Here is a 23,391-nt window from a genome sequence, read left to right as displayed (position 1 = left end):
GTTTTTAATGAGATACGATGAGAGTGTAAGATTCAAAATTCAAACAATACTATTTTGACACTTTCATAAAATAGGAAGACAAGACAAAGGGTACCTAGGACTTTTCAAGAAAGACACATTTTTAATCAATCAAATTTTGATCCACTATGATGATCTCTTTACAAACCTCCAAACAAGAAACTTATTTCTTTGAAGAAGTACCAAGTGTCACCAAACCAAAGCAACATAACACTTTATGTCACCTTAAGTTAATGCAATAGCATAATGATTTCTAAGGATTGTTGGGGTCATGTTTCAAATTATTACCATGCAACCGTCACCAGAGATGATCACTATTTATGAGCCAAGTTGAGGGCCTCCATTTAAAAATGTGTATCTACTTACATATATTTTCCTTTCATCCTATATGAAATTAGGGCTTACTCATAGAGTATAATTTATCAAGAATCCTCAGGGACATACACAAATTGTGAAATTGTAGATTAAAATACCTGGGTCTTCAAAATTCTCGTTGTAATACCCTCTGTTTAGAACTCTCACTACATTTTTTTGGTGCACCCCACATAAATATAACAGATAAGTGGGACATAAATGAATGTTCTACAACCTATAGCTAACTCCATTTTAATTAATTATGGTTTACTATCCATCATCCTTGCATCACCCTAGAGTACCATAGAAAATTTTGTCAGATGGCTATTCAAATGCCATTTTAATAAGTAAAAGCATTACTAATTATTGATGCTTTTGAAACATCTACAAGGCCCATATAAAAATGGGACCCAAATTTCCTATCATGGTGATAGTGTCTTTTACCAACATATGTTATGCAAGTTTATCCTTAAATATGATCCATGATCATCATTTTTATGTCCTTTTTGTTCCATCATTGGTGATCTACTTTGTACTAATTTAGTTTTGCTTTCACTACTACACACCAGTCTATTTTTTACCCTTATCTCCTGATGCTTTGCAGGCCTCAGAATATTATTTGCATCATGGGTGTGGAATCCTTTGGTGGGATCTACGAGCAGGAAATACATCAATATGGGTGTCTATATTGTGATTCGGTATTTGCATCGAGACCAACACCCATACCGACACTCTTATCAACAGCCATACCGACTCAGACATTCCAAATACTAACAGACATACCAACTTTGGCATTCCCCGATGGAATTACAAAAATTATTTTGCAATAGGAACCAAATCTATTTTGACCTGCAAGTTTAATCATTTCAAAGATTAAAAATATGAGAGTTTATACACCAAGTTGAGATCAAAACACTCATGAACTTAAGATACAAATTGACATAATGTAAGTATAAAGTGATAGGGCCAAGCATAAGAAGCCTTCATCCAAGTCTCAATGGTAAAAGAATCAATTAGTAGAATTTACATCAAAGTTTGTGTCTTTAGCCAAGCCACATCATGCCAAATAAGTTATATCCCCAATTCACCTATATGATCAAGGTCTACACTACCTAAGACTTGATCCCATAATTCACCCTCTACAATAATATCAGATGATACATGATCCCCATCTTCTTCCCCAATGTCATGATCTCCACCTTCCTCTATTATGATGTCATTATTTCCACCTTCTGCTTGGCCCATATTGTGATCTTCATCTGTCTCTGTATTCACATCCCTATCTTCAAACTTTTAGAAGAAATACGAACCATATACCACCATCTTGGATCAAAACGATCCGAATGAAATACCACCTATGTCCAAGATGAAAATACCACTAATTATATTAAGATATGCTTAAGTATTAACATCTTACACTTGGTTAAAAATCAAGACATTAGCTTAATTCATTAGTACGTACCTATTCACATTTTTTGGAAGGAATAAAAGTATCACTTTCATTGGTCCAGAGTTTAGTGGAGTGATCTATGATTAAAAACCACTATTATCTCTATTAATTGTAGCATTGTAGATAGTTCTAAACCATTTTACATAAAGAATAAAATTACTAAAATAGTCTAAAATCTAAGTTCTAAGACTTTGCATATGGTCCCACAATAATCTAATTCTGAGGAAAGGAGATTGGTATCAAAGGAACTCGCTCAGCTACCTTGTATGAAGTTAGACATGACTCCACAATCAAATGTGTCTCTCTTCGAATCGATGTGTTCTACATGAAAATGTTGTCCATATGACCATAATGCACTGTACTTTTTGTACTTAAAAAAATCATCAAAATAATGAGGATGCATTTTATAGCAACTGTGACCATGATTAACATATGCAAATCAAAAAGTAAGAAACTTACATGCAGATCACGTCCTCATGTAAACTGCCACTCTCGCATGGTTATTATCTCTCCATCATCTTCAGCTTTATGAAGAGCTTGTCATAGCCAATCATGTGACATGTCTTTGGGGAGAAAAGAAAGGTCTTGTGACCATTGCCTCCTCTCTCCTAGAAAATATACATGGTGCTTTCAGGAGAACAACTTTATGACCCCGCATTTGGGGCCACAACTCAGGCATCCTATTCATTTTTTTAAGACTTCTTGTGCTTTCCTTATGTCTTTGTCACCAACCAAATGTGCCCAAATAGAAGCCCTCACATTCTTGAAGATATGCATGGGATCCAAGAAGAGTTGATTGATATGTAACTGACCCCAATAAGAAAGCTCATGAAAGATTGAATGCCTCTTCATACCTCATGGAGGATGTTCTCCACTCACTATTCAAGCATTGTGCCAATCATTTGCCTTCAAGGCCATTGGTTTAGGACCAATGATCCCTTCATGCATAGAATGATCATGTGGAAGCTATTGAGTATGAAATTCATAAGCGATTTTCTTCAAAGATTTGGAGTGTCGTGCCTCCAAATGCTCACCACAAATAGGACAAGCATGATAGTCTTTTGTCTGAAGACCTACATCATGCATAAAAAGGTCATTCAACATGCACTTCATTAACTTTGTACTATTTTTTCCTATTTGGAATTCGCTCAAAAATCCTTCCCAAATGAAAAGTTTACTTTTTGAAAACATTGTTCCCAAGTCAAAAGTCCAGTTTGTGGCATGGTCCTTTCCACATTAAAAGTTTATTTACTCACATATAATTTTGCACTAATAATGGAAAACATAGGAAATATAAAAGGTATGATTTCCTAAATGTAATAATAAATCAAAATAAACTAAAATAATTAGGATCCACAAAAAAACAATCACTTGTTTATTTAAAATAAAATGACAAAAAAGTAATAATTGCATGCATAATCTGCCATCGTTTTCCTTTTTTCTCTCTCCTCCTTTCATTATTCCTTTTTAAAAATCTTTTATCCTTTTGTTTCTCCACCTCTTTGAATTTAAGCTTCGATATACAGAAAAATGATACTTAAAATACACACAACTTAAAAAACTTTAAATATAGAAGTAACACGAAAGGATCTCGCATTTTAAAGAATAGCAATAGCTAAGCTTGTAATTTTACATTATCGTTCTATGTTCACAAGAACATTTACACTCAATGAGTTTTTGTACAAGAGATTTGATGCTCGAGGCGACGAGCACTACCCATGTCATGTCTAGTGATTGAATTCCATCTTTACAATTATTGAATTCTGACAACACAAAGATTGACTGCTGCTTGGTTGGCATTTACGATAATAACTAAGACCATTTGATCCATTGGGATCTCACATTAATTTCACTACCACCCCCATATTATTATAACCTAGCCCCAAAATTTGAAGGCTATACCACCCTTCAAGGCGGTTTGTCCCTTCCCTCCCCTTTCAGAGAAGTTTCACATTGGAAAAAATTCCTTGTAGTGCCCTTTAAAATCCATATGATCCTTCAAAAGGAAATTCTAGGTTGTTCAATAACTGCTTGTCAACTTCTAGCATGGTGGCCTAGTAGACAGTGGCTATTTAAAGTGCCATGCAACCAACAAAGTGCTCATTGACTTCACATTGCTCCACCCTTGTCTCCCACCACTCTCATCTCCTACTCCACCCTCTTGATCCACCATACTCATTAACGGTGGCCTGGTGGAAAATGGCTATTTAAAGTGCCATGCAACCAACAAAGTGCCCATAGACTTCACATTGCTCCACCCTCGTCTCCCACCACTCTCATCTTCTGCTCCACCATACTCCTCTCTTGCTTTACCCTCCTACTCCACCATCATCTCCTGCTCCACCCTCGTCTCCACCACCCTCGCATCTCCTGCTCCACCCTCTTGTTGTACCTCATGTTACACCCTTGTCTCCAACCTATGGATCCACCAAGTGCTATGTCTCACCTCTTGCTTATTTTGTTATTCATCCTAGCTACTATCACCAAAGCGATGTGAGCTATCTCGCATGATCGTAGATTATGCAAAATGTTGCTAGACCTTTCATGGATGGGCAATCTACCCAATTCAAACCAGGCCAACTACACGTATGAGTCCAACATTGAGGGAGTTCATTGTATATTCTATATGGGCCACATGCCAAGGTTGATCAGGCTACAGAAGTCATCTTATGGAAGCCTTTGTGACATCAATCACTTGATTGATGGTCATAATTCTAATTAGAAGAAAAGTGGAGTAGCTCAACAGTTGAGCGGAGCTTTTTTGTCAACTAAAAGAAAGGTCCAGTAGCTCATATCAAGCACACCTTTTTGTAATACAAATGTGCTAATATCTACAAACTTGTCATGAATTTTGGTCTTTAAAATGGCCTCTAAGCACCCTTTCAAAGTATGACTTTGATTCCACTCAGGCGACACCTCAGGGGCCTACCCCTACGACTACCCCTGGCCCGACGCCTCTCACAGTATAGATGTGCTAATAGACACGCTAATAGATGCACAAATAGACGCGCTATTGGACGTGCTTGTAAGGTTGATTGAAATCTTTATTGAATTTAAGTGCCTATTTCATTGCTATCGATTAAAGGTCTACTAAGTCTTAACCTAATGTAGTGTAGCACTCAAGCTTTAGGATTCCTTGAGCTACAAATAATCTTTTGCATGTGGGTTGAGGTGTCTAGATTTAGTTGGTCGGTTATAGCCCATCACAGTTTTGATCATTGTGGTGTGGTTGACATGCAACTAGAGAAGAAGATGCACATTGTCAACCCTCCGAACTTATAGGAGCCAAGACTCACATCCATATGCTAGAACCCTACAAACATAGTTGCCAAGTGCAAGGCATGCATAAGCCAGTCGCCAGTCATGATCACAATCAAACAATCAACAACCTTGTAGTCAAATGGACCACTCCACAAACCAATGAGATGTCATCACGAACCTTAGAGCATTAGAGCCCCCCCATGAGGGAGACCTTCCAACAATCCCACCCTAAACTGAATGGGGAGAGAATTGATCAATGTCAACTTCAAACAACAACCAATACTATCAAATAATCAAAAAATTGAGCTTACACCCAACCCAACATTTGAAATAGATCTACCAACTAAGAGCCAAGATCCCCACAAACAATTGCTTGCTAGCAGAATCAATTGGAACACCATGTTTGACCTCTAAAGTGCCCAATCTTGATCTTTAATTTTGACTCATTCAAATTCAATGACTTAAATCACACATAATCTCAAATGATAGAAGAGCAGATGCAACACTATAGTGGATAAAAAACGACTCTATATGGACCAAGGATTTGTCACGCAATATAGACAAAAGACCCTCTGCTCATGCCTACAACCGTGTTGTAGATTATACATATAAAAGACTCTAAAAGTGACTCTCTCAGGACTTTCCTACTGCAAGTCAAGCTAGTTGTGGGATACCCATGACCCTCTAACCAACTCTCATCATCTGATACCCTCTACTGCAAGTCAAGCTAGTTGTGTGATACCCATGACCCTCTAGGGAACTCTCATTTGTGAAGATTGTAGCATGCAAGCTGCAACTAGGAAAAGAAGATGCATACCATCAACCCTTTGAGCTTGTAGGAGCCAAGAGTCACCCATATGCTAGACTTCATGCTCACATTGGAGTTTCTCCCCCAGCCAATGAGATATATCATCACAACCTTAGAGCATTAGAGCCCCCCATGGGGACCACCTTCAAGAACTCTCTCTCTCTCTCTCTCTCTCTCTCTCTCTCTCTCTCTCTCTCTCTATCTATCTATATATATATATTCATCTATCTCTCTATCTATATATTTATCTATCATTGATCTACCTCTCTTACTATCTATATATCTATCTATCTATACATACATACATATACACATTAGGTGCAAGCTATGAATCCCATTCGGTTCCCACAAAAGTGGCCTTCAGCTAGAGTCAAGGAAAAAGGAACCAAAAGCCACAAGAATGTGGGAAGGATCTTCCTATTATAATATATATATATATTCTTACCACCTTTTGCCTCTCTAACTTGAATCATGCAAATCCTTTTGCAAAGCATAGTGAACATAATTCTTGACTTGTTGACCTTCCTCGATCGCTTTGATATTTGCAAGGATGCAATTAATAATTATCATAGTGCAAGATCAATCAAACTAAAATTGATTGTCATCCAATAGTCTAGCATGCAGATATGTAATCTAATGGAAGATATGTAATCTAATGGAAGATATGTAATCTAATGGCCTTTATTCACAAAGTGGTCATTATCATTTTGTGTGCTTAATAGATTAGTGTAATAATAGATGTATACATATAAAAATAAATTATTTAATAGCCTTTTTATTTAACCTCAAAGATTCTAATGATGAAGATGTTGTCATCAATTATAGTGATAGTAGTAGGATTCATGCCCACAAAGATTTTAAAATTATTGATATATTAAAAGGGGGAAAGCCCAATGTATACATTTATATTTATTTGCAAATGTAAAAACAGAACAAGCCTAATATAATAGAACAAAGGTAGCTAGTATGAGAAGAGAACCAATTCATTCAAAAAGGCTAGGCACAAGGATTCAAGGGCCATTTTCTTAGAAGTATTGTTTATAGCCAACTATAAGGAACTCCACCATAACTCATCACTTCATCCACATTGGTAGCAAATCCACACAAGACTGACAAATATATGTTATGAATGTTCAATTTATATATATGCAACACGATCAGGTTTCATGAAAAAGAACCCTATGATTAGGTAGTATAGGATCATAGACATACACACATTGTGGCAATGCAAAGCCATGGCCTAATGAATACTTGTGGATATTATAGAGATCAAGCAGGCCATGATTTGAGGAATAAGAACAAGAGGGATGGGCATAAAGAAATAGAACACAAAGTGAGGACATGTGTCTGCAACATACATTTAAGCACAAGAAGAAGAGGTATGGGCTTGAAACAATAGAATAAAAGTGAAGGAGCTAAGCCTATAGCATATATATGTGTGCCAGGGTTTAAACTTTTACGTAAGTTACACAACAAGAACTTGGAAGAGTAGGGATGGAGACTAGAAGAAAATGGGATTGAGCTATAGTATGAGAGTGTAAGATGGATTGCATGTAGAAAAGAGCTTTTGAATTGCTCATAGAGTCCCAATGTGCTAGTGACTACTACATGTGTAGTCTCCAAATCATCAGGCCTCTCATATAACCTCTTACTCCCTACAAGCCCTTGCAGCTCAATCTTTTTTCTTGCAACCCTTGGATTCAATTGTCTTGGGCCTACTCCTTGCTACTTTTGTTCCTCGTATCTCGATCCTTTAATAGTGTTCAAATCTTGGCATCTCATGCATCCACTAATCTCTGCATTACCCACCTTACACAAGCTCGAATAACAATTAATTGGAGATTAATTGGAAGGAGGGATACATTTTCTATTAAGATAAGAAACTCTACATTGACAAATTCATGATTGAGAAGGTTCTTGCCATCCCAAGAGCAATTTATAAGCTGGTTTCTCATAGCATAAATGAGAGAAATATGACCCTTTAAGAAATTTCCCTATGCGCCAGCTAGCAACAACAATCGTGGAGTTAGGACTACAAGCTTGCTAGAAGAAGTTTAGGGCATTGAAGGAAATAAGACATTCCTTTTTGGATACCGAAGGAATCATAGAGTACTATAAAATGGAGGTAGTAGTAGAGCAACTACATGGACATGAGGTCTCTTATTCAAAGACTATCACCAAGACCATGCTAAACGGCTACATGGACATGAGTTCTAGACTATCACCAAGACCATACTAGACATGAGATCTCTTATTCAAAGACTATCTATCACCAAGACCATGCTAGACATGAGGTCTCTTATTCAAAGACTATCACCAAGTCCATTCTAAACAACTTAAAAGTTGGCATGCGAGGCTAGGTGAAATGGATTGTCTCAATCCAAGAGCATTTGACTACACTTGTTGGAGATTAGACTAAAAGTAATAATGAACTAACAAGAAGACGAGACATTCTCTACTAAAGGCAAGCAAACCCAATCATAAGTTGGAAATATTTATACACACAGTCTTGGGAGACATTCTTAGAATTATCAAGTAGCTCCATCTTCCAAAATTAGCATATTCCTTCCTATAGAAAGGGGACATGGAATCCTAGAAACAAAGGTAACTCCAATTGAGGGGGTTATCAACAACCTAATGCTTCAAAGAGACCAGCAATTGATAATGGTTTTCAACATTTTGTTGGGGAATAATACCTCGCACAAGATAATAGGAATTGGCAACATTCTCTCTTCATAGTTATAAAGGCAATACACAAAATTATAAGGGATGTTTTTTTTGTTTTGACTATGAGACAAATCCTCTTTTTAATTGGTTAAATGACTAAAAGAAACATGAAGTTTGTCTTCAATAAGTTTTTTTGCATAATCCAAGAGTTGTACAATCCAAATAAAGTCATAACAAAAGGTGCCAAGATAAGAAGAATGTAAAAACTTTCTTTTTTATGTGAATAGATAACAAAGGGTAAGTTGAGGGAAAGCTTGAGGAAAAACCCTTATTTTATGAATTGAAGACTAGACCCTTAAATTGGGGAAAACTAGACCTTAGGAGCAAAGTTTCAATAGTTTGGTTAGAATGGAACTAAGTGTAGCTAGTTTGTTGGATGGGAACTACGTTCATCTTGTTCATTTGGATGGAAACTAAATCCATCTAGTTTGACTACATGAACTAAATCCGTCTAGTATGGTTACATTCGAACTAAGTCTATCTACTTGGATTGCATGTAAAACCATGGATTGCAAAAAATATATCACCCAAACCATGACTCATCAAACCACGACTTCTTCTCTCACAACCATGGGAGTAATGGTTTTGACCACCAACTTGTGTTCTTTGAGCTTGTGTGCTAACTAGACAAGATGAACTAAGTAGTTAGCATAATTGATATGCTAACTAATGAGTCATCCAATCAGTAAGGCTAACTACAAGCTAGGATGTAACTAGACAAGGCTAACTACTAGGTAGGATGTAATAAAGCCCATTTGCTTACCCCAAAACCATGTTTCCCAAACCATGGGCACCAAAACCAAGTGCCACCAACCAACTACAAAGATCCCCATTGACTAAGAGGACACTCCACCCATGCTATTGCACAACATGTTTCTAGAAAGGAAAACTCTAAATTTTCTCATCTTTTATGCTTGGACCATCGCTCCCTATCGCATTTCTATGAGTCATCACAAGCACATGTGTCCTCCATAAGATCTTGTTCCTTCTTTCACATGAGCCTTCATGGTGTAGGTTCTTTTAGAGCTTAGCAAGTGCCTAGCAATCAAGGAGAGATCCTTCCTCAATTTCTCCCCTCTTCTTGATATTTGTCTCTGCCCTTTCTATGCCTTCGGCATGTTTTAACATAACTCTTGAATGGTGTCTTCATCAGAATGCAAGGGTTTGTTATGTGTTTTCTTGCATTGAGTGTTGCAAGCTTTGATGTGATTGAAGAGCTTGATAAAGGAATGAGCTCTCTTGCAAATATTTGTGTTGAGATCCTTTTCCTCTCAGTTTAGAGGTGGGAAGACCAAGATAATGAATGAGAATGCTTTCCATGCAACTTTCACAAGCACATGTGTCCTCCACAAGATCTTGTTCCCTTCTTTCACCACATGAGCCTTCACTTTTAGAGCTTAGCAAGTGCCTAGCAGTCAAGGAGAGATCCTTCCTCAATTTCTCCCCTATTCTTAATATCTGTCTCCACCCTTTTGATGCCTTCAACATGTTTCAACATAACTCTTGAATGGTGTCTTCATCAGAATGCAAGGGTTTGTTATGTGTTTTCTTGCATTGAGTGTTGCAAGCTTTGATGTGATGAAGAGCTTGATAAAGGAATGGGCTCTCTTGCAAATATTTGTGTTGAGATCCTTTTCCTCTCTATTTAGAGGTGGGAAGACCAAGATAATGAATAAGAAGGTTTTCCATGCAATTTTCATGTTCTTGCATGTTGAAAATACCTTGAGTTCTAGATGAGCATCTAAAAGTTGTGGAAATTATTTCCCTCCTTGGATTGCAAGAAGCATGAGACATGGAGATGGAATTAGCAATCATGCAAGATTATGAAGAATTCATGGGTGACTTGCTAGAAATGATAAGGATAAATGGTGCCTTGATGGTTGATCAAGGGATCTGAGTGGATGTATCCTTGGCAAAGTAAATAAAGTCCCCTTAGGATGGGTTCCTCATGTTTGGACCCCACGTCAAGTGCCATGAGTAGTATTTTACTGCATATGTTTCATGGGTTTCCTACTATGTTGCAATTCAATTCCATTTATAAAGCCTTTTCCTTGTGAGGACATGGTAAGTTAGTTATCGAAACGTCCCATTGTAAGGAAACAAAATCATAGTCTATAGTGATAAGCAACTCTCATGTAATCTATAATTTTGAGCAAAGAGTTGAAGAAGGGACGAGGATTTCAACATTAAACTTGTGATCATCGTGGATGTGCCTAGCCTTGTAGATATAGCTAGAAATCTCACAAATTGAAATGCGTGTAGGATGGGGAAGAATGGCACAAGGAAGAAAATTTTGATCATGGGGTTCAAAGAAGAATGGCATGTAAGATGGGGAACGATGGAGCAAAGGACAAATCATTGATTATCAAATTCAAAGAAGTGGACCTCTCTCACATCTAAACCTCTACAAATAGTGAGAAGTACTGAGTGGTCTACCATGATCATCAAGTATACTATCATCGCACATGATAGTGGACCTCTCTCACATCTAAACCTCTACAAATAGTGAGAAGTACCAAGTGGTCTGCCATGATCATCAAGTAAACTATCATCCCACATGATAGTTTGTTTATCAATCTCTTCCGAAGTGGAAGGGGGAGCCCTCCAAAAAGTAATCTTGAAGCTAGCCTACTCTTTCAGTATAGGAGCCACAAAAGGGTAGGAGGGAATCAATAGATGGTTGGTGTGAAGATCCACCTACTATCATCCATCTAAGATAGACTATGTTAAAAAAGAGGGCCACAATTCTACCTACTGCGAAAAAAGGAAGGCCACACAAAACGTCATGAAGACTAGAACCCTAGCAAAATGGGTACTATATAGAGATAAGAGAGTCATAATCTAGAATCAAAGTCCCCTTGTGTGTATGTAGCGTGTGAGATGATCGTACTTTGATCATTGATTTTTGAACAAAACTTTGTAGAGAACATCCTAGGGAAGTACCTAGTCTAAGTGGAGATGCAAATGGTCCTTAGGAGGGGCCTATCCATGTTACATGGGTACACATGAATGTCCTCACACAACGCAGAGACCAACGTAGATGGGAATGTGAAGGAATTGGGAGGTTATTAGTAGTCTTATTATGGCCACAATCATAGGCATACATTATTGTCATAGGTGGATTTGTATGAGAAGCAATACAACCATTTGCATCATTTGCAACAATTATTTTAACAAAAACTACATATATATTTTTTAAAAAGAGTGAAAATGCTGATATAAGTGTCAATATGGAACTATTGAGAAAATTGTCATTATGACAATTCAATATAGATGTCGATATATCAATTATTTATATGTACACTGATAGTTATACCGATACTATTATTTGATAAGCGAATACCTTTTTGATGATTATATCAACATTGGAAATCTATAAAAAGGGCAAATAACGGCTTTAAAGACCTATTCTACCCTAAAATGATTTGTGTGTGTGTGTGTGCATGCGCGAGTGCCTATGTGTGCATGCATGCATGCATTCATGTGTGTGTGTGTGTGTGTGTGTGTGTGTGTGTACAAGAATATCTCAATGGTGCATTGCTAAACTATCATGACATTGAAGGACAAGCCAACCTACTCGAGTGGATATATGCTTCCCAACCATACACCACAGTTTGTATGTGGCATTTATTTATGCAGAAAGTAGCCTATGCGGAACTTCTGAGCCCACTTATACGCGTATCCTATGGAAAACTTATCTAAATAAAGTGATAAACATCACATGGAACCATAGACTAATGATTCATAAGTTTGTTAATGGTTTTGGATAATAATGGGGCCTTGCGTATATTTACTAATAAAGATTGGACTTTCCATGTCTTCACTCAATTTGGTAGCCCACTTTATGTCCATAACTTATAGGAAAATTATAGGTCCTTTGGGTGCAAAAAACATCAAAAAACACATAATAATGATTAAAGATGATTAATGAAATGTGATTATAAGAGCCCATGTGACTAAGCACATGAATATTGTAAATAACATTTCCTACCATTACCATAGTTTTGTCAAAAATGTGGAGCATTACAATATAAGCAAGATACACAAGGGCATAAGATACCAAAGAAAGTGATGCGACACATGCCTATTATACCAAGGCTAAAACACAAATTTGGTTGCACTTAATTGGCCCAACTTGTGGGTTGGCTTGCTAAATTGCTCAATAAATGCATATTGAGAATCATAACTGAAGAGAAAACAAGATGAGCCTCGCCATTTACGATGGTGTTACGGATGCCAATTCACATCTTGGTCTACACGGTTAGTGATAGTTGTAAACTATAATATTCCTTTGTGGCTTCCTACAAAGAAGGGAGATCTCATGCTAGTCTTAATAATTCCATGCAAGCCTTAGTAAAGAACATGGTTGACCACACATGGATGAGTTTCAAGCTTTGCGGCCCACCACTCAGGTGTATGATACCTCATGACCCATCAACAAAAGCGACCTAATGTTTTGGGGGATTTTATTGTGGACCATGCATGACTATCTTGCGTTACATTAATGTGCAAGTCTAAAACTGAGAGTATTTGATGGTTTCCCCATTTTGTGGGGATAGTTTGGAGGGTTGTCACTATGTGCATCTTAGAAAAATGGTGTATTAAAACCATCAAAAGTATCTTTATATGGACCATCCCTACTGCATCCATGCTTCATTTGGTGGGCCTAATTTGACATAAGTAATTGCATCTTGGAGGCATTCACTTTCGCATTTGCTTGGCAATAAATAGATTTTATGGGTACTTGATCCCTCAATGCCCAAAATTCTCATTGGCTTGATTGATGACTTTGCAATCTCCTTTGATGATATATGCCTACAATATCCTCTAGATATTTAGAAATGTAAAATGAATGTACTTCAATGGCAAATCCCGATTTTGGGATGCAAAAATCACAAAAGAACTGCACATTTTACGATTGTTGATTCACTTAATAACATAAGTTGATCTCAAGTTATTTCTCCGATTGGATGCAAAATGGTGGTATGTGATCCAATTTGTATCAAGGAAGCAACGTGTCCTCTAAAGATGAAGGCATTGAGTAAAAGATGCAAAGTGTCAGAGTAGATGACATGGTGCAAGTACTTCTAATGCTCCTCCCCTACGTTATGAGCTGGTGGCTATACTACCTCCACAAGGTTTTTAAATTTTAAGCTCTTTGGGTCATTACCCAAACCTAGATCGCCTTTCATATAGAGGACATCGAAGAGTAGCACATTATGAGCATGATGGTGTCAATGCTTATGAAAGGAATCTTAAGAGATCATGCAAAAGATTCATCTAATGATTCGCATAACTAAGTGTGCAACCAGACGTTATGCTATCTCATCTTTTAAGAGTTGATGCATTCATGGATTATATTATGGTTTAAATCTAGCTTCTTGTTTGTTGCTAAAGATTTTACACACAATTTCCATGTAATAAACTATGAGAACTCACAATGTATTATATCAAATTGAGGCATGGAAAATTTTACAAATTTGCAAGAGAGTTCAATTTAGAAGATGTTTAGGTTTATATTGCTAATAGTTTAGAAGTACCCTCTTATCATATCATTTTGATGCACCAATCTAAAACTCTATATTTGAAAAATCCTAGTGTAAATTTTTATTGGATTCCCTTAAAAATTTTAACTTTGTTAATAATTTAAATAAATTTAAATCCATGAAAAAACACATCTTTTCTCTTATACAAAATCTTTTACTGAAGAAAAATAACAAACAAGTAACAATCTGATGCATAATCCGTGGTTTTTCTCTTTTTTTGCCCCTTTTCTCCTTTCTTTTTTGTTTTTCCTTTGTTTTATGTTAGTACTAGTATCGGTATATACCAACACTAAAGAGTGTGGGTATATATCGACATTAAGACAAATTCGGTATATACAGACACTAAAGAGTATCTGTATATACCGACATTGAGACAGTGTCGGTATGTACCAACACTAACAGAAGTCCTTTTACCAGTGTTGGTATTACCAACACTAGTAAAAATTTTCCATACTAATAGAATTATAGGACATTGTTTGCAAAAGAACCCGAAATATTTTTTTACTACCAGTTTTATCATTTGAAAGACAAAAAATATAAGAGTATGTATACCACTATAAAAGTGAAAGGGGCAAAGATAAAAAGCCTTATCAATGGTGAAAGAATCAATCAATACGATTTACATCAACAGCTTCATCTTGAGCCAATGCAGCCAAATAAGTCTATCTCTAACTATATAGTCAATTGATTACCTATATCATCATCGCCTACCTAAGACTTAATCCTCTAATTCATCTTCTTCAATAATATCAGGTGATACAGATCCCTATCTTCTTCCCCAATATCGTGATCTCCATCTTCCTCCAATTATCAATGCTTATAATGACACTTGTTCCAACCTCTATTTTGACAATTATATTGACGCCCATCAATGTGTTAAAAAGTATTAGTAAAAAGTGTTGTAAAGGGACTTGTGTGTACTAATGAAGACCCTTCATTATGGATGTCTATGTCAAAGCATGCTATGCCCCCATTAGAGATGTGAATCTCCTTGGCACAAAGACTTACCACCAAATAGCATGCTATTCACTTCCTTCACTTGTTTGAGAATGGTTTCATTCAACCATCGGAGTTCCTACAAATCCACACCTCACATATAGCACAAATAGCCATGGGTCACCTCCCAACATCATTCCATTGATTCTAAACTAAGGTAGGTCACAAGATTGATTCAACATGGCATCACAGAGGTTTAAGGTGATGCGCGCTATGCATGATGCAGAGATAGGGGGCAGGAATGAATTAGATGCTCCAAGTACTATGAACTTCAAGTTGATATTGTTGCTTGCTTGACCAAGGGTTCCTGGATCATTGTTTACCTTGACCAATGCTGTGCTACCCTCTTTCTATTATGGGTTACCGGGCATAGATTTAAAGTTGGCTTGCCTTAGGTACCTAAGCTGCAAGAAAGTTTCCTTTTTGCATAACTACATCCTTGATGAGTAATGACATCACAACCACTATGGTAAAGCAGCAAGCAGAGCACCCTGCCTTGCCCACTCACACCCTCCTCCAACTCTCCAACAAGAAAACAAGGTGGCAAGCTGCTAAAGCCCTCGCTAGTGTGAATATTCCAATCGTTAACAATAGGAAACAATGATCCTTGACTTTGAGGGAAAAAGGGTTGAATGTACCATAAATCTGGACCCTTACGAGGGTCAAAACTCTACATTTGTCCAATTATGGCTTAATTAACTCCCTTTCCCATCTATAGTTAGCTTATGAGCTTAACATAACTGATTCCATTAAGTTAAAGATAACCTTAACAAGGGAATAACATTCCCATTGGAACCCACTATGTTATGCACAAAGTGGCCTTGACTAAAACTTTTGGGGCTCTTTTGGTACAAAATGGTTTATTTCACAAATCCAAAGTTTGTTCTTTAAAGTTAAGGTCACAATGGAATCTTCTTTTTAAAGACCTTTTAAATGAGTACTCATGGTGTACAAGTTCAGAGTTGATCTTGAAAATTTATCTTAAAAAGATCTTACTTAAAGTGGTACTCTGACCTTTCACTCTTAGCTTAGCCATCAAATTTATGCATACCAACTTCTTCCTCTTCACACCCTCTTCACACGACTCCTTAACGTATCTATTTGGGGGAGAGGGGGGGGAGTGTTAAATTTACAAGCATTTTTTACAAGCCTTTAAAGATTTAAGTTAACTACATGGGAAAGCACACTTAGTGTGGTAAGCATGAAAGAAAATGTCAGGAGTCCCATGTTTGTCAGTAGGTAGGCTTTACCTTATTGGTTGAACTCTTGCCTCCATCCGGTGGTGTCCATGGTTTAAAGCTTGGGTGGTGGAGTTTGGCTACCCAAGCTTTTGTCCACCCCCTTTTTAAGGATCCAATCATTTTCTACTAGTTGGTGTCCTGCCACGTGCCCAACTTTGAGCACTTGGTGTTTAACCACCCGTATGTTAACACTCCATTAAGCCTTAACTAGTGCGTCCTAAGAACCGCGTCCATAACACACTAAACAAAAAAAACATCTTGGAAGGACAGGACCGATGGGCAGAGGTCCCCAGTTGGTGATTGGACACACCCCTGGGCCCCACACTCACTCACCCGCTCAACCACCTTTGGCGGTCATTCGTTAGGAGCCTTAACTAGTGCTCCCTAATTGGTATTGCTAAAGGTTGGGTTCGCACCACTTGTCCGCCATCCTCCGAAAGGTGGTGTGAAGGGCTACAGTCCTAGTTGGTCCAATAGGAGGAGGGGGGAGGCACAGAGGCTGATACAAAAAATGTGTGTTTGGTCCAAGAAGGCCGCCGATGCGATGGCCAACTCCTCCAAGTGCTACATGATTGGTCCATTCGATGTCCTTGAGCTGCTACACTAATCAGACATCGGGAAGCGATCCTCCAATTCACAAGGTAGGTGGTGTGAACCACCACACGCTCGGAAGCCATCTTCCAATGAACCGGCCAGGTGGTGTGAACCCAGTTGTGTGGATAAAGATATATGTCTAAGTAGCTGACTTTCAGTGAAGAGCAGAAAGAACGTTAGGAAGCAATCACCATAAGTGTTTGTGAGAGAGAGAGAGAGAGAGTAAGAGGGGTTCGTTATATGCCGTCAGATTCTGTCTTTCCGAACTTAGAATTGCTTGCGGCACTATTCAACAGCCATGGCAGCTGGTGCCCTTCGCCTTCACGGCATGGGCCCTCTTGCACTGGCTGCTTCCCACTCTGCTCGCATCAGATTCCCCTCAAACCTCCTGGGTTGCCGCCGTAGTGCCCACTTGGCTCCCCAATGCGCATCCGTTCCGAGTGATGCTGTCACTCTTAAGCAGGAGCACACAGCGAATAAAAAGCAGCAGCATGAAAATGCTTCAAAGAACCAGAAAAAAAGTCATCAAGAAGGTGTTACTCCTCGAAGCGAGGATTTTAATATGTGGTACTTAGATGTGATTGCAGCCGCTGAGCTTGCTGATTATGGGCCTGTTCGAGGTACCATGGTGATTCGTCCTTATGGCTATGCAATATGGGAATCTATCCAGGTAAACGGGTTATGCTTTAGTCATGAATCTGGACACCGTCTGTCTTTTTCCATCTCGTTGGAGCAGCAGGACCGGAGGTTAATTACTTTGTTGGGGAATTCGTGTTATTGCAGTCTTATCTAGACGCGAAATTTAAGGAGACTGGGCATTCAAACATGTATTTTCCGCAGGTAACTGTACTTTAATCAAGCTTAATATTGGGAGACATTAGTTCGAGTTAATGTGTCGAGAAAAGCATATCATGTTCTGTTCCTCATTTTTTTTGCAGTTCATTCCTTATTCATTTATTGAAAAAGAAGCTAGTCACGTTGAAGGCTTTAGTCCTGAACTTGCCTTAGTCACTATTGGTGGCGGCAAAGAGTTGGAAGAGAAATTGGTGGTAAGCTTGATTCCTTCTCCTTGTAAAAATTATCACGAGGTAGGACCGATTTTGTGCTTTATGTCAAGGGCCGTGGTGATGTATGATTGCATTCATGCCTAGATAGGGGTGTTATATCTACAGCCAACTGAAATGTAAACTGCTAATATGTTCATGGGAGATTCTTAGCCAATGACATATATGCAGAAAAATGAAACGAACACACGTTGATGCGCACACATGAATTTGTATATGCAGGGTTTGGAGCATTACGTCTGTGCTACTACAATGTCACACTCTAGCACCTTTTTTTGTGCAGTTCCTTCCTGGTTATTTTGAAGAGTGTCGTGTATTGCTTGTTTTAGGTCTTGTGGGGTGGTACCTAATGTTGGAAATTGAAACACCTAATATCAGGGTTTGTACTTCAGTGTTGACGAGGTGTCTAAAATTGATCAAGGATTCCATGGAAAAAGTAAACCATTGAAGGTAATTAATTACTCTAAGCTTAAAGGGTGTCCCAAGTAAGAAAAAAAACGGTGTCAAACTCTCTATGAATCTCACGATAGTATTTAGAACACTTATGCTTTTTGCTACGTATGAGTCGGCATGTCTAAGCATTGCCAAATTGCCAAGTTAATAAAGCACAATGCCTTTATTGTGATGGTCTTTTATAGTCAATAGAGATGCCTTTTGACAAATATGAGTTTTGTAGATATTGTGGAAGGTGGGGGAAAGTGAAAACTTTTGAGTTGGCAATAATGTTGTTGAGGACATTTGTATGAGCTACCAGTTTCTCCTCGTGGCAGTATGATGTTGAGGAGATGGAGAATCCTGACAATTTCCATTGCCAATGGAGCTCTCATCATGTTGATATAGGAAGGAGATGGGCCAAATACATCATCGAGGACTTGCATGGGACACTTTTTAGTGGGAGCTGGCAAAAAGAGAGGCCACACATAGTGGAGTTTGAGATCGATAAAGCAACGGGTATTAATGACATGTCAATGGAGAATAATTTTGAGTGTTAAATGTCGAGCTAGCATGGATTCGATGGATTGGCATAGATGAAGATGCACAATTCTATGCTTGATGAATAGATTGGAAGAGTTATTGTAGGTGCACTTAAGCCTATCAAGGATGGATGGAAGAAGTATAGATGGGGCATACCTTCTGATAGCTCGAGTGATGTCAAGAAGATGAACATTCTGAATATGCTTGTCTTCTTTTACCCAAGACACAGTTCTTATGAGCTATAAATTGTTATGATGGAAGAATAAGCAGCAAGATGACAAGGGGGTTTATCTACACACATTTGTGTAGACATTGTTGAAGGTGGGCCCAAAGAATGTGTGACAAGTTGTGACAAAATGTGTCCAATCACAATAGGATGGGAGGGATAGTAGAGGAGTAGTTTCCATTCATCATTTAGGCACTTGGCGCTTCACATGGCCTTGACTCATTTAGGATGGGAGGGATGGTAGACGAGTAGTTTCCATTCATCATTTAGGCGCTTGGCGCTTCACATGGCCTTGACTCATTGATAGGGAAGCTTGATTTGGTATAAACCCTGATGAGGGAGGTCAATACTTTGTGGTGATGGTCAAGAAAAAATCTAAGGCATTGTCTATTTTTCAGTGGTACTAAAAGTTGCAGTTACCACAGCCTTCCAAGACTTGATTTGCCTGCATGTTAATTGTCTTGGAGCAATTACATGCTCTGCATCATGATTTGCGTTGGATAGGACCAGTGGTAACAATGGGATAACTCTAGAGATAGATGCTATGTGTATAATTGAGTGCCCACAGAAACTCAGTATGAAGACGAGTATGTGTGGGTGTGTGGATTTGTATGTGAGAGCATATTTTTATACTATGGTCTACAACAACTGTTGGGCGCTGATGACGTCCCTGCTATGCGTGATGGAGTTTATGGCTTTCAATCTTATGAGTGACTATCGTGAGATTGAAACTGCACTATGTTGTGTTTTAAAGGATGAGTTTGGGAATGTTCTTGGATTCATCTAGATGCTATGTGTGGCCAGGTTTGTCTTCTCGATGCTCATCATGGCAGCAAGGAGTGGCCAATTTGAGGCCACGATATGTGATGCTGCACACAACAGATATGGAGGGATGCACCCTTGTCCTTCAATACCACTTGGTGAGGAGGGTAGAAATGGAGCTCAAGAATTGCACTAACCGGTTTTTAAAGAACATGCACATTGTATACGGTAACACATAGATTGCTTACTTATATTCACACTGAAAGTTAAAATTATAATAATATTGTCATAGTAGCTAGTCCCTGCTATGCGTGATGGAGTTTATGGTTTTCAATCTTATGAGTGACTATCGTGAGATTGAAACTGCACTATGTTGTGTTTTCAGAGAATGAGTTTGGGAATGTTCCTAGATTCATCTAGGTATATTAGGTTATGAGTAGCATGGTGTGAACACACCCCTGGGGCATTTTTTGCTGAAGTTAGGAGATTTTTATCGCTAGGGTCAGTTTCGTTTGTAGAGGTTCCTCATTTTGGCTATTCTTTGTAACACAACTATTGCATTCTCAATACAACTCCACATTTTGGTGTTTGCATGTCATCCCCAAACCCAACATTTAGTATCGTAGCCTTGCATTTTCCTTTGAAGGAAAAAGCTTGATCCGTGAAGACGAAAGCTGGCCAAATGTGGGATGGAGTAAGAGGTGGGAGTGGCTTTTTGGTTGCAATCTGTTGGCCCAAAGTTGGGACAATTTGCAAAAACAAAGAGCCTCCCACCTTAATTTAGTGCGCCTTACTTTGGATGCCCTTTGAGAGCTGTTCATTGTCTTTGCATTTGTCTCTGCAACGAGTGCTTTGGTCCATCGATACCTTTAGCTCATGGTCCTCCCTTCCTCCCTTCGTCGATGCCTGATATGAGTGCTGTCAATTGCTCACAGGTGCGGTCCTGACGTCTCCTAGTCATAGCTTTGTGCCTAACAAGGGCCACCATAACCCCAATAACCCCTGTCGGCCAGGCTCCGACTCTAAACAGAGAGGGGATATCCCCAAGTGTAATCTGCACGTCAATCCTTTGTCTGAGCTGTCGAGTCAGTGGCTCTGGGTCACAATCATGTCGAGGTCTCGTCTCGTGGGGGTCCTTGTGATCTGGCAAGAAGAACTCCGTAATAGAGCTCTGAGAGGGATCTGCCGAGGAAGAAGTCTGCTCGTCTCCGTGATCAAAGTATCCTCTCGCGGTGCCTGACTACCTCATGGATGAAGCCCGCCAAACATCTCTGGTCTGGTGGGAGAGGAAACGGGACAAAACCCCAGAGCTATCTCTGAAGAGGCGCCCTCAGATCTCATAGAAAATAGGGCACCTGAAGATGAAGTGCTCCTACGTCTCAACCTCCTGTATGCCACATAATGTGCATAGGCCCTCTACTCTGCCGTTCTCGAAACGAAGTCTATGTGAAGAGACCCGGAACTGCCCAATAGAGATCCTCAGTGAGTGGGGTAAGTGGATCTGCGTGTATCTTGGTGGGTCAATGAAACCCTCCTTTGTGATGTGCAAGCAGTGATCTGTGTAGAAGCTGAGCTTCATTGGGAGTTTGCTCGGTCCCAACCAGGTGCGAAATGTGTGTACCTGTAAGAGATCTTCACGGATTACCTGGTTGACCTTGTGTGACAGGAGGGGAGAAAACGGAGCGTCCATATTGTACTGGAAGGGAGGGAGCCTATCCATGTGGAGCTCTAGTCGCTCAAACCATCTCTCTGTGCGTGCATACTAGCATCTTTGGTCCCTCCCTGCCGAAAGTGCCATAGAGGAGGACAATGCCAGCCAAGGTAGTTTGCTGCGCTCAGAACTGTAATCCCTGTACTCCTTGACTCGGTGATGACCTGAAATGCAGCATCTAGCTGTAATGGGGATGACCCAAACTCAGCCTGATTGATCTGGTGAGGATCGGACGGCTTACCGCCGCAAATCATCCGCGATAGCATGAGAACCTGTAGTTGCTCCACATGAGTCCACTCTATATACGACAAGTCTGGCCCCCAGCAAGGGCTGCCATACATCCTCGTTGGGTGAACCAAGAAGTCAAAAAGCAGGCCCTTGGTTCGTGGATCCTGAAAGTGCGAGCGGAAACACTGCCTCTCTAGTCTGGTCAATGAAGCGTATCCCTTGCCCAGGCGGGCCTACATCGCGGGTCTCATAGTGAAGATGGGGGTCCGGAGAAGACAACCCCAAGATACGTGTGACGAAACTATCTCAACAAGTGACCCATCAAACGTGAACTGCTCTTGGTGCATGACGGCTCGAGATGTATTGAAGATCATAACCTTGGTTTTACCAAGGTTGACCTTCAAATCATGAGACTCATAAAAAAATTGTAGTGCGTCAAGGTGTCTCTGGAGCCACTCTGCTGAGGAAGACAAAAGTGCCACGTCATCTGCATATATCTGGATCAGAGTGCCAGCAAGAGAGCATCCATCCCCCCTTGTGTCTGCATCACTGTCTCGAGCTTGTCAATGTAGAGGCCAAACAATGTAGGTGATAAAGGACACCTTCGTTTGACCCCAATAGTGCTCATGATCTCGTCTGTCCACCCAGACCCTGTCTGAGACTCTCGTAAAGTGCCATGACAGCCCAATCTCCTGGTAATAACCCAAATCTTGTAGGTGTTGGAGGAGGCGGGCTCTTGGGACTGTATCAAATGCTTTGCGGAAATCCACAAAGCAACAATAAACCCTCTGCTTCTGTGCCCTCGCCTCCTCAATGATACACCTGAGCGTGAGAATGTGATCCATGGTTCCATGATCCCGTTGGAATCCAGCCTATTCTACTGGTCTAAGTCCTTGACACTCTGCAAATTGACTCACCTCAGAATCAAGCACTAATGCATAAATCTTCGACATGACGTTTCCAATGATAATGGTCCTATAATTCTTCGGGCTCATGGGATCCCTTGCTTTGTGAATGGGTGAAATAGTGTTAATGGTCCAGGTGCATGGAAACCGCAAACAAATAGCTTCATTAAATAACTTTGCTAAGATCGGGGCTAGGACGTTAATCCCATATGCAATGAACTCAGTGCATAGCCCCTCATGATCCTTCGCTCGACCATTATAGAGTTTCATTACGACATCCTTCATCCCCCCTCAGTGAAGAGGGTGTAGGATGTGGGGCATGGCATATGTGAGATGTCAGGGACTGGCTGATTTGGGATGCCATATAGCGTGCGTGCATAGTTATGCTAGACTTGAGTGTCAGTAAGTGGTAAGGGGGACTGTCCCTCTAGAAATCTCCGCCAAAATTCCTTTAAACTTGTTACTAAACAAAATGTTCAGTAGTTCCTCCTCATTCCGGTGAACGAAATTTAGTCCCTGCTATGC

At 39.5% G+C, this 23,391-nt stretch overlaps 1 protein-coding gene across 1 annotated transcript in view; it reads left to right on the top strand.

Moving 5' to 3' along the window:
• Positions 1-17,116: 17,116 nt before the first annotated feature.
• The window catches only part of OVA6 (Class II aaRS and biotin synthetases superfamily protein), a 42,480-nt gene continuing 36,205 nt past the window's right edge, over positions 17,117-23,391 (top strand). Inside the window, exons 1-3 of the mRNA XM_087378572.1 lie at positions 17,117-17,665; positions 17,779-17,835; positions 17,934-18,044. Coding sequence (XP_087234698.1) covers positions 17,294-17,665; positions 17,779-17,835; positions 17,934-18,044 — 540 coding nt within the window. The 5' untranslated portion in view covers positions 17,117-17,293. The remainder of the gene's footprint in view (positions 17,666-17,778; positions 17,836-17,933; positions 18,045-23,391) is intronic.

Source organism: Dipteris shenzhenensis, chromosome 8, assembly GCF_047967505.1.
Source record: "Dipteris shenzhenensis isolate YYH24624 ecotype China chromosome 8, Dip_SZ_1.0, whole genome shotgun sequence".
Lineage (NCBI taxonomy): Eukaryota > Viridiplantae > Streptophyta > Polypodiopsida > Gleicheniales > Dipteridaceae > Dipteris > Dipteris shenzhenensis.
The sequence above is the reverse complement of the archived record's forward strand: the minus strand, read 5'-3'. Positions and strand labels throughout refer to the sequence as shown.